The sequence below is a fragment of the Canis lupus genome, chromosome 25 (assembly GCF_003254725.2).
Source record: "Canis lupus dingo isolate Sandy chromosome 25, ASM325472v2, whole genome shotgun sequence".
NCBI classification, from domain to species: Eukaryota; Metazoa; Chordata; class Mammalia; order Carnivora; family Canidae; genus Canis; species Canis lupus.
The window spans coordinates 7,865,069-7,883,557 of record NC_064267.1 but is presented as its reverse complement, the minus strand read 5'-3'; the positions used below and the strand labels follow the sequence as shown (position 1 = coordinate 7,883,557).

The window sequence follows — 18,489 nt, the reverse complement described above, 5'->3', positions numbered from 1 at the left end:
CAAGCCATGAGACACTGTTGGTGCACAGAGAGAAACAATATAGTGCACAGCCAGCCAATCACTGAGATTTTAAAGTAGCCAAATTGTAGAGCAAAAAAAAAGGGAAGGAGGAACAAGCCAGGAAGACTCAGAAGTTTAGTTACAGAAAGATGAACAAAGTTAGAATCCTTCAGTTAGCAGAGACATCCAGGGAAGACAACATCCCAGGAAGAAGGAATGCTAACCATGTCAAATGCTACTGAGAGGTCAAGAAAAGTCCATCTATCAGCATTTAATGAGAACATTTGATTTAAGGAATAAAGCATTCTATTTTTCCTAAGCCCAACTTCTTTATGTTGGTAATACAAACAATAACAAAGAAAACCGAACATTCTTTTAACATGTTCCTCCTGAGTGACTTGGAATCTTTACTATCCCTGGAATCTAAGCAAGCTTAAAACTTGTTTGTACTAAGAGATTTCACTGTTTTGTTCCAGGTTTGGACCACTACCGGCCTGAAGTCTTTGAACACAGCAAAAAATTGCTTCTTCACCTCTTGATTGCCCTCTCTTGCAACAGCAATTTTCATACCATTGCTTCTGTGCTTCTACAGACTCGAGAGATGGGCGAAGCTAAGACTCTAACAGTTCAGCCAGCTTATCAACCAGAGTATCTCTACACAGGTAACAAAAGGAGTGGCAGAGAGCCTGAGACAGAATCACAAATGCAAAGATGGGGTGTTGGCAGAGCCCAAATTAACTCCCCTAGTGTGATCACCATCCAACTTTCCAAGCAAGCAAGTAGCAGCACGATAAATATGCACCATCTCACCTGATGGTTAACTTGGTTCTCAAAATCCTTCTTCATTATTGAATACTTTCAAATGTCTTTTTCCTTATTATTATTATTGCTACTCTCATTAAATATGCTCCTACTGATACACTGAAAATTAAGATGTCCTTTGGTCAAGAGCATCAGTCTCAAACACTGAAGGATGAGAATCCACAAAACAGTGACCTTTTCCATCACCTTGAGAGCAGGTCATTGCCAGGGTGCCAGATGTATCATTTGTGTACTTTCCAGCTTCCCTGGGGGAGTTTTCACTTTATTAAGTTACTGACTTTTCTGGAAGGCACCATGACTGGAAGTCTACTAAGAATCATTGCTGTTTTGAAACCAAAATTTTCTTAGAAATGGGAACAGGAAGCATTAGCTGAATCATGTTTGAGTCAAATTCTGCTGTGTCCAGGTATTTATGAAAACTTTCCCCAAAGGGTTGACCAGTGGTTTTCATTTAGAATCGAAACATTTAATATATCCTAAAATGATAATGAATTAACATTCCTGAATATTTTGTACATAATTTTGGCACTGGATATGGTGTGGTACTTCCTGTGTCACCATGTATTTTATTCATAATCTTGAAAAGGATGTGCCTTACACTCAGTGCTTTCTTGTCCTTTGACAGATGTTAAAATATTTCTTTGGGAAAAAAAAAAAGATATTTCTTTGGAAAACAAATAGGAAGTCACTAAGTCTGAGACAGGGACTACCGACCTTCATTTAAGCCCTTTATTTTAAAACAAGCTGCATGTTATTGAAAATAACCCATCAGGGCACCTGAGTTGCTCAGTGGTTGAGCATCTGACTTCGGCTCAGGGCATCCTTTCTACAGGGAGCCTGCTTCTCCCTCTGCCTGTGTCTCTGCCTCTCTCTCAGTGTCTCTCATGAATGAATAAATAAAATCTTAAAAAAAAATAAAAGAACCCATTAATAGCCAGAGACACAAAACTCTCTTTACTATAGGTGTTTAATTAAAAGAATCTGAAGACCTCTGGCTGTCCTAACTCCCCAGTATAAGGATGTATTCCATTAAGTACATGGTCTTAGACTGAGAATAGAATAATGTCCATTAAATTGTATACCTCTGAGTGCATCAGTTTTGTATTCACTATACCACCGATGTGGCATAAAGTGAGGATTTACAAAACAAAACATACCATAGTCAAGACAGCAGATAGCTAAAATGATTGGATCTGTAGCATACATGGAATAGGCGTACAAAGAGTTTAGAAAATGTCTCTTCTTCATAAACATTTATTAATAGTTATTGAACACCTAGCTTCAACTATGATTGCTTTCAAATCCAAACTAAAAACTTGTGTGATAGAAATGATTGTCTTAATCTTATTATAATAGGAAATCAAGGTACAGAGAAGTTATATAAACTCCCTGAGATTGCATAGTAAATGGCAAAGATGATATTCAGGCCCAGGGCTCCTCACTCCTATTTCAGGGTATCTATCAGATACACCAGAACTATGGACTTTTTATGATTATTAAGTAGGATGAAAGAGATGGTTATGTATATACATTTTCAAACCAACAACATACCCAGAGATATAAAATGATAACTAAATATGAGGTGGGGAAAAAAACATAGTATTTGTTTATACCATATTTCTTTGATGAGATATAATTTATTAAAACATTAATATGCACATAATAGTCACAGTTTTAAGCTCATTTACTCAAAATATTATGTAGAGCTCATCAATTATTAGGTGCTGGTATCCTCAAAAATGGTATCATTTTACCGATTTAAGTAGTCTAATACCCAGGAATAATTTATGAACACAGTAGAATCCAGATGTATAGTGGAAATGTTTGTGGGCCTATCCACACGTGTGTGCAGGTGCACACAGATGCATGTACACATATGTACATCCACACACATGCACACATACCACTTCTTTTGTAGAAAGCATCAACTCAAACATCAGAGTAGAAAACAGCAAATCACACTCCTATTACCAAAAACACTCTGGTTTACATGGCAGTGCAACTATTTCATAAGCAAGGAAAGAATATCAGCCTCATTTCATCATAAGCACAGCCAAAATCAAATGTTTTTCTCCAAAACATTTAAATAACTACACACTTCTGTTTGCTCACCTCCTAACCTCATTAAGCACCCTGCCTAGCACATTCTACCATGACTTTCTTGTCCTACCAGGTGGCTTTGACTTCCTGAGAGAGGACCAGTCATCCCCAGTGCCAGACTCGGGGCTGAGCTCCAGTTCCACGTCGTCCAGCATCAGCCTGGGGGGTAGCAGTGGGAACCTCCCTCAGATGACCCAGGAGGTGGAGGATGCGGATACAACTGCTGAAGCAGATGAGAAAGCAAACAAGCTTATTGAGTTTCTGACAACCAGGTAGTGAGGGGTCAGAAGACAGGGGCCTGTTTCTGGGTTGGTCTTTTGGGGAAATGTCATCACATTAAAACCACACAGGTGGAAAAGCAAGCCCATGGTTTTAGCAAAGCCTTCTTTTCTCTTCTAAATTGTATCTGCTATAGTCTGTGTACCAGGCAGATCCTGGCAGAAGTTGTCTAAGATCCCACTGATGGCACAGTTGATGGGCAGGAATTTTCACGTACAAAGACAACACAGCAGATGGAGGCAGGACACAGTAGTGCCCCACGGTGAGGGATGACTTTAATTGTCTATTAGAGCTGCCAGTATCTGGGAGTTCTGAGACTTGGCAGAGAACATCACTCTGGAAACCAAATATATTAGCCACAGTCGACCCAGGAGCAGCTGCAGAGGGGATCATTGTCTGCTCATTTAATCCAGAGTCATTTATAAATGGAAGTCAGAAACAATAGGAAGCATGATAGGAAAGGAAGCCAACTGATGATCAAAATCAAGAAAGACTGAAAGCAATCCTGTTTTTTCAAGTCTTCTGGTTCTTCTGCTGAACAATTTAGTTTGTAAAGCTTCAGAATTTCTAGCACCCAAGGTCCAGTATTTGTATTAAGAAAACCATGCTTATCTTTGTATGGGGGGGAGGAGTGCTATCTTTTCTCAGTGCATTAAATCCCAAAGTGTAGTCTGTATAGATGTTATCTGATACCCACATAATTTTTCTGTCTTCCACAAATGCACCAATTAGTGCAAAAAAGGAAAAAAGCATTTTCTTTCCTCAATTAATGATTCAGAGTATTCTTTGCAGTTCTCAGTTCAATATAGGATTTAATGAACAGGAAGCTTCGAAAGGGGTTGATAGTGCCTACAACCAGGGTATCTCAAAGACCTGAATGGTTTGTGGAGAATGAAAGTATGCTTACCACTCAACACTGTCAGTACCATGTGTTGGGAAGAGTGTTCTCTGAAATTCTCACATCTGGCTGCATCCTGTTCTTCTTGTTGAAAACCAAGTAGCTATGAGAGGCTGTATTTTTAATTTGTTTCTGCAATATTTGGCAGCCTAATGATATGCTTCTGATAAAAGCATTATCTCTGCAAATCTAAAATGTACAAATAGATTGTACAAATGTACAAATCTAAATGTACAAATAAAATTAACATTTTATTTTGACAAACATGTATCTATTATGTGTAAACACTGTTCTGGTGAATTGAGAGGTTTTAATTCTGTGGGTGAATTTTGTGAGGTTTTCATTTTGTGAGTAAAACATAAGAGTATGCTCTTAAGCTTTATAAGACTAAAATTTACCCCCACATTAATCAGTAAAATATAAAAATCCATACTGCGCCTTTGGAGTTACAACAGCATACATGGTTTTAAAAATGCAAAATGATTATATTCATATAGTTATATTTTTTAACATTTTGTATGTTTTGTTTAAGGGCATTTGGTCCACTTTGGTGCCATGAGGACATCACACCCAAAAATCAAAATTCAAAGAGTGCTGAACAGCTCACTAATTTTCTACGTCATGTTGTATCCGTATTTAAAGACTCCAAATCAGGTACTTTATCCTATTTCCCCAAATGTCACTTACAACATTTTCTGTAATGGAGCATATTCTTCCCATTATAACCACACATTTCATATATGTGTGTGTGTGTGTGTGTGTGTGTGTGTGGTTCTGCATTTAGCATTGATAGCAGAAGAATATTCATAGGGGAGCTTTGAGGCTTAGTTCAGATGTGCCTAACTGAATGATTGTTAATGTCACATATTCTTGCATTATATTCTATCAAATAATTCCCAAAGGTCACTGTTCTCCTTGCTTCATATACCTCATTGGAATTAAACTATGCCTTATAATATTAATTTTATTTAGAGAAGGCCTTGACACAACACACATACGAAAAGATGCTCAAGGGGATGCCTGGGTGGCCCAGCGGTTTAGCGCCTGCCTTTGGCCCAGGGTGCGATCCTGGAGTCCTGGGATCGAGTCCCACGTCAGGCTCCTGGCATGGAACCTGCTTCTCCCTCCTCCTGTGTCTCTGCCTCTGTCTCTCTCTCTCTGTCTCTCTCTCTCTATGTCTATCACGAATAAATAAATAAATCTTAAAAAAAAAGATGCTCAACATCACTAATCATCAGGGAAATGCAAATCAAAACCATAATGAGATATCACCTCACACCTGTCAGAATGGCTAGAATCAAAAAGACAAGAAATAACAAATGTGGGCAAGAATGTGGAGGCAAAGGTACCCTCATGCATTGTTGGTGGGAAGGTAAACTGGTGCAGCTACTGTGGAAAACAGTATGGAATTTCCTCAAAACATTAAAAATAGAAATATCAAATGATTCAGTAATTGTGCTACTGAGCATTTATCCAAAAAGAAATTGAAGAAAATGAAAACACCAATTTGAAAAGATACAAGCCCTCCTGTTTATTGTAGCATTATTTGCAATAGCCAAGATATGGAAGTAATCCAAGTGTCCATCCATAGATGAATAGATAAGGAAAATGTGGTGTGTATGTATGGATATAAATGTAGATATATATTCATTCCATATATATTCCATTATATATGATATACATAATAAACTTACTATATAATGGAATATTATATAGCTATAAAAAGGATGAGTGTTTTTTTTTCACCATTTATGGCAACATGAATGTACCCAGAGGATATTATGCTAAGTGAAGTTAGTCAGATTGAGGGAAAAAATCCAATATGATTTCATTCATATGTGGAATGTTAGAAAACAAAACATGAATAAACAAACAAAAGCAAAATCAGACCTATAAATAAAGAAAACAAACTGAAGACTATGAGAGAGAAGGGAATATGGATATGGGCAGGATGGGTAAAGGGGAGCAGGAGATACAGGTTTCCAGTTATAGAAGGAATAAGTTACAGGGATAGAAGGCACAGCATAGGGAATATAGTCAATGATACTGTAATAGTGTTGTATGGTGACAGATGGCAGCTCCCCTTATGGTGAGTATCACATATAGAGAAGCTGAATCACTGTGTTGTACACCTGAAACTAATGTGACTGTATGTCAAGTATACTCAAATTTAAAATTTTGTCAAAAAAAAAAAAAGAACATGAGTAATAATTATTGACTGTATCAAGACTCAACTGAGAAAAATAGTGAGACTTGAAAACTGGTTACAAAACAGTATCTTGTGATCAAATGTTTTTAACTCTGAAAGTATTTGCTAATAATTCCTGTACCAATGATCATTCAGTATTCTGAACACAGTGTGGTTCTTATTTACACTATCATAGCATCATGATGTTTAAGCCCTCAGCTGTATACCATTCAGATTCAACTTGGCCTGGGCTGATTTGTGTGTGAAATCTAAATTTGATTCCCCAGCATGATGCAACAACTGTCCCTACCTTTTTCCCCCACATCAGGCTGGCCATATGAAAGATAGCTCACTGGCTTTCCCCATTGCTCTGATAATTAGCACATCTCACAATTGAAAACATTCCAGATTAGCCACATCTCTTCTCAGTATCAGAGGGTGCTTTCGAAAAAACAAAAAATACTGATAAACTAACATGAGAAACTCATTTCAGAAAGAGGATTGACATTTCTTGTTTGGAGTTTCTCCTTTGGGATGTTTTTGAAATATTAAGACCTTTTCTATCGGTATTTCCCTCACTTAAAGTCATTTAATAATTGAAAGGAACCCAAAGGAAGAAATGTATATTGTTTGTGTGCAAGACATTAATTTGTCTAAAACTTCTGATTATATGAAGATAAGAAAAATGAGAAAACACACGAATCCCTTTACTGTGTCCTTAGAGGGTGCTGGTTTCCCTGTACAGCCCTGCTTTCTGCCATTTCCACTGTAGCACAATACATGTGTTTATGGAAACGCTTGTATTAGTCAGGGTAGCATAGCTGGTATAACACACAACCCCCAAAATTCAGAGGCTTAACACAGGAAAAGATTACTTCTGAATCACATAATGAATCAGTGTAGTTGTTTTTCCAATGGCCTTCCATATGGCGCTTCAAAGACTCTCCAACCTGTGGGTCTGTCACCCGCATCACCCCTGTCACTCCCGTTGCTCAGCGGCCTCTCCTCAACCCTCCTCATTCAGCCAGCCAGTGGAGGAAGAGCGTGAGTGGAGAAGGACTCCGGAGGAACATGCAGCATGCCAGGCTCAAACATGGCATCCAATGCTTCTTCCCACATTCCACTGGCCAGAACTCAGGCGTGAGGTCACACCTAACCTCAGGAAAGCCTGGGAAATGCAGGGTGCTGTGTGACACATCAAATAGCCTTTCTTTAAGGACATTGTCAGAGTTGTACTGGTGCTCTACAGTCCTGCAAGGATAGGTCTAGCCTTCAGGCCTATTGTGATTTAATTAAGTTTTTGTTACTCAACAGAGGTCCTGACCCCACACGTAATAAAATTAAGTAGGAAAATAAAATAAAGGTAACAAATTCTGTTTTAAAATATCCATTCAAAAATTGTGAACTGCCTGTATGGGTTTAATCCTGTATTTACTACCCTGAATATACACACCTAAGTCCATTTTTCAGGACTCTGTTTGCTCTGCAGGAACATTTTCTTAAATAGTCCCTAGGGTCAAACAGCCAGGCAGCAGCTAAGAACAATGACATTAAATTATCCCTCCTGATTCATTTTTATGTGATGATCAAATATACCACAGAGCCCTCTAGATCACAGAGATAGTCAAAATCACTGTTTTCATCATGTCCTCTGACTTTGTAGTCAGATTTCCTCCTGCAGAGAGACATAGCAGAGAGTACAGATCGTGGCCCAGAACTCAATCATGCACTTTGCCTTACATTTTTATTTCCATCTGATTCAAGTGGTTTTCTGATGACTGAGATGACCTTCATGCTATTGGAAGAACCTATATTCAGACTAGAGTTTAAACGATGGCTGCCTACTTGGCAACACTTACATTTCAATATCTGCATGTTTATAGACTACTCTGAAGAGCGATGACTTTGATATAGGCTTTGGTTGTGTTTTGAGTTGACTAGATCCACTAACAGCTTTCTTCTACATACACAAGTACTCTGAAAACTTGGTCATAACAAATTCTCTCATGAAAACTGGACTGAAAGTATTCCATGCAAAAAGTAGTTCAGAAGAACAATGTAGAAAAAATAGCAGTGCAATAAACAAAAAGACATTTGTAAGTCGATATTATGTATCAGACACCATACTAAGCATGTTTTAAATTGTTGAATTTCCACAACTCTAGGAGATAGATACTATGATTCTCCAGTTAAAAATAAGAAAACAGGCTCACAGAGAATACGTTTCTTTCCCAGAGTCCCAAAATCCCTTGTTCAAAACCAGGACCATCTTGCTCTAAAACTTTGGATTCTTTCTACTACACTATGCCTCTTTAGGATCTATCCAAATTTGGTGGGGTTTTATTTTGTTTTATTTTAAAATGGCTAAACCCTAGACAATACCACCAGGAGGCAGCTCTGTGCAGGTGGCCTGATTTGCATTGATGTCCCAGGTTTGCAGAGTACCGGTTGACCTACCTGTGGCCTCTTGGTGCTTAGGTTTCCATCTGGAGCAACACCTGAGTGAAGTTGCTTTGCAGACAGCCCTTGCAAGCTCCTCGAGGCACTATGCTGGTCGGTCTTTCCAGATATTCCGGGCACTCAAGCAACCTCTGTCAGCACACGCCTTGTCTGATCTTCTCTCCAGACTAGTGGAGGTGATTGGAGAACATGGAGATGAGATTCAGGTATGGAAGGAAAGACCACTGAAGTCATTCTCATTCTTGCATGTCAAAGATGAGGCCTTAACAGCTTCCTTTGAGCCTTCTTTCTCTTGCCAATTATCCCAACCATTTGGGAATATACAATTTATTTTTAAAATTTTTTAGAGGTTAGCTTTTTTATATTTACAAAAAATACTTCAAGGAGCATTGTTCTAGAAATCCAGTGGATATTGTTTTCTTGAGCCAACCACTGAGAAGCCCTTGGAGACTCCTTCTTGGTGGTTTTGTTGTTGGTTTGATTTGACAGAGAACTGAGGAATTATTTGTATTGTTTTGTTTTTTTGCCACCAACCTAGGATGCACTGATGCAGTCTCCCCACCTTGAGAAGGGATCTCTGTTGTATCTCTGCAAAGCATTACCCTTCTCTGTATAGCCAGCCTTCAGTACACTGAGAAGAGCTGAAGGAACTAATGAAGAGAGTAGGTACCACAAGAAGACTCTGTAGGTAGAGCCCAAGGCCTAGGGAGCAGGCCGAAAGCAAAGAACATTGCTGGCTCTGTAGCTTGGGCCAAGCCCTTCTTTCCTTTGTTTTCCATTAGAGAAGTTACTTTATCCTGCACACCTCTTAACTCTAGCCTCTTTTCCTCTTTCTGGCCATTGGATGTGCTTTTTTCAAAATGCCACTAAGGCCCAGCCTTTCTCATATCTTAACTCTAAATCTCTGGTCAGACATTACCATTCTGCATTTCAAATGCCTACCATCCCCCTCAGCAAGGAGCCATGATTGCCCCTTTAACCTTGCCCTCCCCCTGTTGGATTTCAAATGAGATTAATCTGTTCAGGACCTCATATCTAGGAACATAAATCTTTGTGATTACCTGCTTACTATTAAGCTATCTGAATTTCCTAAATGGCCCTTAAAATTTGTTTTTAGACTCAGTAAGTTCAAGTAGCAATGACTGTCTAGCACTCAATGGTATTAACATTAGACTTGAATAAAGTTTGCTTTAATTAAATTTATCTTCAGGATGTGAACAGGAGTTTTGAGCAGTACAAAATGTTATCTTTGCATGTCTGGCAGGGTTATGTAATGGAAGCACTCCTTACGTTGGAAGCTGCTGTGGATAACTTGTCTGACTGCTTGAAGAACAGTGATCTCTTAACGGTATTATCTCGGTGAGAAGCAGCTTAATGACTTTTGAAATCAAATATGCTGGACTGAATATTTGAGAGATACCTGGATTTGGGCAAAGTCCAAAGGAAAAAATCTAGTTTTTGATGTTTGAAAAGTTTGGTACTTTTTCTTTAGTTAAAAAAAAAGTTATGGCACACTCATATATACCCGTATAAGTATTTTTGAACATCGGGAAGATAGAGAAGAAATGCTATTTCTAAAAAATAGAAATATTTTGTTTTTTCATTTTTTGTTCTATGTCTCTGAGTACTTTTTCAAATTTTATATAATAGTTATCCTACTTTTTGCATTGTAGATAGAAACCAAAACTAAATATTATTTTTTGAATGAATATCTACAAAACTCATCTGAACCTGCACTATAAAAACAGCTGGAATTAATGTTGATTTTACTTGAATAAATTCCTATCTTAGATCTTTCTTTTTTATTTTTGTTCCTTTTGCTCCTGCCAATGTTTAATTACCCATTTCAAATCATTCACAATTTTGTATTCTGCTTATATAATTGAGCTCATTTTGCTTGAAATTGAGTCAGTAATGTTATCATAAATCACACTGAGCCTTGTTTCATTTTTAAGTTGAGCATTTTTTATGGATAGGTAATTTTAGTATGATTCCTAACATCATTCATATTTTTCTATATAAACCTACAGATTTATCTAAGTCAGTAAGAATTTAGCAAGAATGTTGATAAAGAGTTTTATCTATTCAGCCTGAAATGGGCTTAGAGATCATTCCTTGTAGATTTTTTATAAGCATAAAAAATTTCCTTTGATGCAGTTACTAACTTTTTTCTTTCTAGATAATATCCTTTTCATTTCTGTTCTTATCGGTCAGTTAATAGAATATTAAGCTTTGTGCCTATCAGGAATATTTTATTTCTAAATTACTCCTGCCCAAAGTCAAACAAAAAAATAAATGAATGATCAGTAAACTTTACCACCAACTGCTTGCTCTCCTTTAGCTTTTCAGTAAGTGTAAGTCATTATTAGGTTTGATTGTTGCTTTGTTGGTGAAGGTTCTCATTGTTTTGTTTTTTATAACTTTAAGTTTAGGAATAGAAAATTTATTCCTGTAGGTTTAAGGGTATGGGGAAAAAAGAATAGATAGGATTGTTCCAAAGAATGATTTCTCTCCCTTACTGTTTGTCAGTGAATCTTAAAAGGACTGGCACTTTACTGAAGCATGTTGGCTTTCTGTTGAAATTTTTTTAATTTTTTATGTTTATACCCAGCTCTTCATCACCAGATTTAAGCTCTAGCACTAAACTAACAGCAAGCAGAAAGAGCACAGGACAACTAAATGTAAACCCTGGGACAGCCAGTGGCAACACCACAACCACAGAACGGAGCCGGCATCAAAGAAGCTTTTCTGTGCCCAAGAAGTTTGGAGTTGTTGACCGATCCTCAGACCCACCTAGAAGTGCCACCCTGGATAGAATTCAGGCTTGTACCCAGCAAGGCCTCTCCTCAAAAACCAGAAGTTCATCTTCCTTGAAGGACAGTCTCTCGGATCCGTCTCACATAAATCATCCAACGAACTTATTAGCCACCATCTTTTGGGTCACAGTGGCCTTGATGGAATCTGATTTTGAGTTTGAATACCTAATGGCCTTAAGGCTGTTGAACAGACTACTGGCTCATATGCCGCTTGATAAAGTTGAGAACCGAGAAAAACTTGAGAAACTCCAGGCACAGCTGAAGTGGTCAGACTTCTCAGGGTTGCAGCAGCTGCTGCTCAAAGGATTCACCTCCCTCACCACCACTGACCTGACCCTGCAGCTTTTCAGTTTGCTCACACCAGTATCCAAAGTATCCATGGTGGATTCATCCCAGGCCATTGGTAAGGCCAACATCACTCATTCTCCTGAAGTTCTGGAAGTGGTTGTGTTTACATTTAGTGTAATAAGATAATGGGCTTCGTACTTTCAACAATTCTGTTTAGAAATGGTTCTTGGGAATAGTGTCATTTCTTTCAAAACTATACATAATATAAATCTTAAAATTATTTAAATTGTAGAAGACATTTTTAAAGCAATAGCATAAAAGGGGCAGAAGCAATATATTAGTTATTTCTTTGTGCTTTACAGATGAAATTGCAGACACTGTCAATTTATTCCATTATTCTTGTACAAATAAAACATTTTTGCTCTTTTTTTCTTAATTCCTAAATCTTTTTTTTGTTTTCTTACCTTTTTATCACCTCTTGAAAATTCTCTTGATTTCATCATTTTGAATAAAGCCAAATCACCAGCCATATTTTTAATACCATGGCATGGGGCCCAGACTTCTTTTCATGAAGGTAGAACTTAACATGATGGTACTAAGCCATTACTTAGCATTTTAAAAAGCCTGTTTGATACATTACATGAGTGAGACTTAAATTGGTTGGCCTATGTCTTCTCATACAAGCTTTTCTTAAAATATGGTTTTTGATAAAAGTTTTAAACCAAAGCTTCAGTTCCTTTTAATCTGCTTTTTAAAATCTGTGCCAGTCATCCTTATTCACAGTCCATAACAATACAGTCACTGTCTCAGAATTACAGATCTACTTCAGTGCCTCCTCTGTAACTGGTGTCATTGTGGTTGTACATTTTTTTCCTGGATTTTGTGTTAGATCATAGTAAAACTGTTCAAAAGACTGCTTTTGCATCACCTTAGCATAAAATCTGCAATATTCCTTCCTACTGCTAACAGTTAAAATGCACCATATTCAGTATGTCCACTGCATCTTCTCTGATCCAGGATTTCCACTGAACGTGTTGTGTCTCCTGCCCCAGCTGATCCAGCATTTTGAAAATCCCAACCAGTTTTGCAAGGATATAGCTGAAAGGATTGCTCAGGTATGATTTCTGGCTCCATACTCAGGCGGATCCATACAGGCCTTCAGGAAGGTCCAATGCTAAACAGAGATTGCCCCAAAAGGGAAATGAGTTTCACAAAACCTGAAAATCATAACTGATATGGCTGGTAATTTATATTTCTGAGTAGCTAATGCACATTGTCTTGTGGTTTCATTATTGATAAGACAGGTGGAAAGAATCTGTGAAAATCTTATTAGCTAATTATTAAGATAAGTACTTCTGCAGCTTGCAAAAAAAAAATAAATAAAAAGTATCAATATGTTTTCCAGATTCCAGAGCAAAATTGCAAACATATCTTATAGCAAAACTGCTAACACATCTTCCTATTCATAAGGCTATTTTATCCCTAATTTATTATCTTCTCTTAAAAGGTGTGTTTGGAAGAGAAGAACCCCAAACTTTCCAATCTTGCACACGTCATGACCCTTTATAAAACACACAGCTACACGAGGGACTGTGCCACATGGGTCAATGTGGTCTGCCGATACCTTCATGAAGCATATGCCGACATTACCTTGAATATGGTGACCTACCTGGCCGAGGTAAGCTCTTCAATTAAGGATAAGCCTATTATAGTTTTCATGGATAAAATATTTATATGGAATGGATAATCTCTTATCTTCATTTATTGTCTATTATATATTATCATAGATGCTGTATGGAATCATCTTAAATCCTCACAACAATTCAGTGATTCAGATACTATCATAACAAAGAATCTGAGGCCAAACCTGATGAAATAATCTGCCATATGTTTAAAGTGGCAAAGCCAGCCTTTATACCTGCTTCAAAAACTTAAATTCCTTCTTTTTCCTATGCTAATGCTTGCCAGTACATTCCAGAAATGGGGAAATTTTATCCTAATTACTCCAGGTGTTCAAATCTTACTTAAAAAGTTATTATGTGGATTGATATGTTTAATGGTTGTTTGCTCTGAACTACTTAACAAAGCATATATTTAGAAGTAAACCTTTTATCTTCATCTTTAAGTTTGTTTTTAAAAATGGAAAGGGATTTTCATCCTTATACAAGTGTGTTTCTAGTACATTCATTCCAAGGCCCTGTGTCCATTGATGCTGGAAATACACAGCATATTGGACAAGTGATGAAATGTATTCTGTGTAACACCTCGGGCCACTCACTACCTTAATACACAAGGTCATGAAATCTATGAGAGAAATGGTCTCAAACAGCCACCTTGGTTTAGCGTGTTCACCATTGCTTTTCCTTGGGAGACATGCATGCATACCTCTCGCTAGGGCCTTTTCAGAAGTGATGAGGACAGTACATTCTCACTTTTCTTATAGTTATGTCATGAGTACAGGGTGCGGATAGGTTAGAGTATCAGTCATTCTCTGCAAGGCTCCACAAGACTGCACCCTTGTACCTGGTAGAGAGGGTCCTTGCCCCATTTATCAACATTGATAGTTGATCTTGCAGGATTTTGATTTGCAATCTGGGTCAGCAATACATAAGCTGCATTCAGACTGTCAACAGCCAAGGGTTTTTCCACACCCCATCTTTGGCACTTTAAGGAGCCCCTCTTATATGCCACCCTGTGGCTTTGGATAATCACCTTGGTCCCATCTGTCCCCACAAGAATTACTAAGAAACCACACACATACCTCAGCTCGTAAGAAATACCAGATAACTGACACCAGTGCCCTTGCTTACAAAGGCAGATGATGACAATTTTAAAAGTGAAACGTAAGCTAGCAAGAAGATAAGACTTGTTCGGATCACTAGACAAAAGTTTCAAAACTACAAATGGTATGTGGCAGATACACACATACATGTTATCCAGACAAAAAAGGAAGGAAGCACCGACACACACCACAACCTGGATGAACCTTGAAAACATTATGCCAAGTGGAAGAAGCCAGATGCAAAAGGACAAATATAATAGGATTCCATTTGTACGGGGTACCTAGAATAGGCAAATCTGTAGAGATAGAAAGTGGAATAGTGATCCCTAGGGGTTGGGGACAGGGAGTAATGGGAACTTCACATTTTACAGTTAACAGTCTTCGTTTTGAATGATGAACAAATCCTGAAAATAAATAGTGGTGATGGTTACACAACAGTCCGAATACACTTCATGCCACTGAACTGTACACTTAGCAGTGGTCAGAATGGCAAATTTATGTTATATACATCTTACCACAATGAAAATAAATAAATGAGAATGGATTACCTAATTTGTCCTCTTCAGGCTTTGTCACAAACTGTCACTGAAAATCTTATTATGAACCTAACTTCCCACCAAGCATAGTACATATTAACTCCTACTTCAGGTACTCATGTATTCTTTCAGGTGTTGGCCAGGCACATACGTATAATCTTAGGTAGCTATGATCAGTATTGCCTGTGAACCTGCTCTGTTCATGTGACATTAATTCTGTGCGTGTATTTTCATATGTTGGCATAGCTCATATAGTGTCACTTTCAACAACTGTGATTCTAACAGGTTATTGTAACCCAGTGTGCTTAAACATCTCCCCTGTTGCTTATATTCATAATTTTTTTTTCTATCACAAAGGGACCTTTTATGTAGACTTCTTATCAGATAATATCCAGGTTATTTCTTCTGGTGGCGTTTTCAAAAGTAACTTATCCAGGTTGAGGGCATGGGTACATGAATGTGTTTTATGGTTCTCTACACATTTGGGAAATTGGTCTTGACAGAGATTTCCCCTATTTACAATACTGCCAACAGTGTATAAACCTGGTTTCCCACATCCTCACTATATTTTATTATCCTTTTTATGCCTCTTTTCAGTTTTATATTTTTATTGTTTAAAACTTTAAAATTATTCCCTTTATGTATTTCATTTCTAAGAATAGTGTTCATTTTCCCACACAATAGATTTGCATAATTGTTCATTTCCTTGTGTGTTAACTGCTCAGTTGTTTCCTTTGGCCTCTTTTGATGTGGAATTTGAACATTTATTTGAATTATCTCTATACTTCTTTGTTTGGAACAGTAACCTTTGATCATGATGTGTGTCACATAAATTTTCTCATTAGTTTGCTTTCTTCTTTGAAAATACTGTTGATACCATAGTATATGTCCATAAAAGAAAATTTCGTAGGTACAGAGAAGTGGGGGGAAAAAACAGGAGGGGGAGATAAGAAAAATCACCCAAAATAGTTATCTAGAGAGAAACACTGCTAGCATTTTGTTCAATTTCTTTCCATTGTTATTTCCATGTAACACCCACCCATTCACTTAGACTTTGACATCATCTATTATACAGAAATTGTATATCCTTCCTCCTTCACTATTTAGTATTATCTGATATCCTTTACTGTCTTTAAAAATGTCATCCTCTTGATTATGTGGTATTTCATCAGACAATTTAGCATAATTTTTTATCCATTTCCCTAGTGTTCAACATTTATACTGCTTATAGAGCTTTCTTGTTTAGTTTTTTTTGTGGGTGTCTTACTATTAAAAATAATGCTTTGGTGAAATCTTACATATAAATCTTAGTGTCTATCTCTAGGTTTGGAAAAGTTCCTAGAAGTATAATCACTATTTCAAAAGACATAAACTGTTTTTAATACTCTTGATGTCAATTGCCAAATTATCCAAGTTACTCCCCACCAATACTGACTGTTATCACTTGGGAAACCTTGCCAGTTTGATAACTAATAACTTGTGCCTTTTGTCTTAATTTGTAATTTTCAATAATTAGTGGTATTTGGTGCTTTCCTTTTGAGATTTATTTTGTATGTATTCCATTTATGAATATTGTATCTATATATTCAGGTGTGCTTACATTGCATTTGTTTTGTTTTTTTTTTAATTTTTTGAGATTTTATTTATTTATTGGAGAGAGAGTACAAGCGAGCATGAGTAGGGGACAAGGGGAGGGGCAGAGGGAGAGGGAGAGACAGGCTCCCTGCTGAGTGCTCAATCCCAGGACCCTGGGGATCATGACCCAAGCCGGAGGCAGATGCTTAACCAATTGAGCCATCCAGGTACCCTACATTACCTTTAATGATATCTTCATTTCTTTAGTGGTTAGGATTTTCCATTCCTTTCTAAGGAAAAATGCAATCATAAAGGTGTTGGGAGACACTGGTCCTTCTGTATGAAAAGGCGGGTGTCACACACCAACTGACACTGTACCTTGCCTCCCACAGCTGCTGGAGAAGGGTCTCCCCAGTATGCAGCAGCCCCTCCTCCAGGTGATCTACAGTCTCCTCAGCTACATGGACTTGTCAGTCGTCCCTGTAAAGCAGTTTAATGTGGAAGTTCTGAAGACCATTGAAAAATATGTGCAAGTGAGTATCTGGATGACTTCACTTATGAACAAGGATGTTTCCAGAGAGTCATTCTAGAAAGACTGGAGATTTGTAGCTTGTACTTGGCTGCAAAGTTATCAGGGTGCCAGGCTGCACATTAATTTATTGGCATCCTTAACCCACTGAGAGCAGTCATTTGTGGTGGTTGACCACACCCCAAGTGGTACAGTAAGAAGAAAGACAGGACAAGCTCTGGTGCATTTCTGAGCCCTCAGAAATGTGTTTCTGCCTCTTGGGGCCTACAGACTGGGTATTAAAAGCAAACACCTGGCTGGGAAGGGCAGCAGTGTTGAATCTGTAGTATCCTATTTCAAAGAAGGAGAAGAGAGAAGGAACTTAGGTGTGCTAGGTTATAGGCCAGGTGTTTCCACATGCAAAGTGTTAATTCAGGGGTTAAAATGATCACTTTGGAGTTGAGAGAAGTCAGGTTAAACAACTTGCAAAAATGTGTTGAAAATACTACAAAAAAACAAATGCAGGGGTGTACTCTGTGAGTTGCAGACTTCAAGGGCAGATGCTAGATTCTATCTGGTTAAAATCATCCACAAAGCCATACAGTGTAAATTAGATATTTTTTCCCTGTTGTCACTTCAACATCACATTGCTTGCAGAAATTATTTACTGCTAAATATGATTCCAAGCCTTTTTTAGTTTCTTTTTTTTTTTTTTTAATTTTTTTTTAATTTTTATTTATTTATGATAGTCACAGAGAGACAGAGAGAGAGAGGCAGAGACATAGGCAGAGGGAGAAGCAGGCTCCATGCACCGGGAGCCTGACGTGGGATTCGATCCCGGGTCTCCAGGATCGCGCCCTGGGCCAAAGGCAGGCGCCAAACCGCTGCGCCACCCAGGGATCCCCCCTTTTTTAGTTTCTATTTTTCGAGTTTCATTTCTCCAAAAATCATTTATGCAGGTAGTAAGCATTCAGTAACACTTTCTCACTTCACGGAAGTCCTGGGAGCCAGGGGTTTGGTTCACATTTTTCTACAAATCATGTGCCCTTGATCAAAAGAAAAAAATTGTTTTACTAGGCTGCCTATTCTCACTCAGGCCTGTGGGCTATCTCTGTTATTCGATATCTTATCTTGAATGATGGCTAATTCCACATTCAAATCATGACCTCCCTTGTACGGAATTTAACAGTGAAGGAAATATGGTTTATTTCATGTGCTCTTATTCCAAAGGCTGGGT

The 18,489-nt window shown here is 37.9% G+C and overlaps 1 protein-coding gene across 8 annotated transcripts in view; it reads left to right on the top strand.

Annotated features, from left to right (window-relative positions):
* FRY (FRY microtubule binding protein) overlaps positions 1-18,489 on the top strand; it is a 428,614-nt gene that overhangs the window by 352,625 nt on the left and 57,500 nt on the right. For all 8 annotated transcript variants that reach the window (XM_049101157.1, XM_025462552.3, XM_049101154.1 and 5 more), the window contains 9 exons: positions 477-662; positions 2,996-3,194; positions 4,632-4,753; positions 8,766-8,953; positions 10,012-10,106; positions 11,359-11,966; positions 12,869-12,966; positions 13,359-13,529; positions 17,137-17,277. In XM_049101157.1, the coding sequence (XP_048957114.1) occupies positions 477-662; positions 2,996-3,194; positions 4,632-4,753; positions 8,766-8,953; positions 10,012-10,106; positions 11,359-11,966; positions 12,869-12,966; positions 13,359-13,529; positions 17,137-17,277 (1,808 nt within the window). The remainder of the gene's footprint in view (positions 1-476; positions 663-2,995; positions 3,195-4,631; positions 4,754-8,765; positions 8,954-10,011; positions 10,107-11,358; positions 11,967-12,868; positions 12,967-13,358; positions 13,530-17,136; positions 17,278-18,489) is intronic.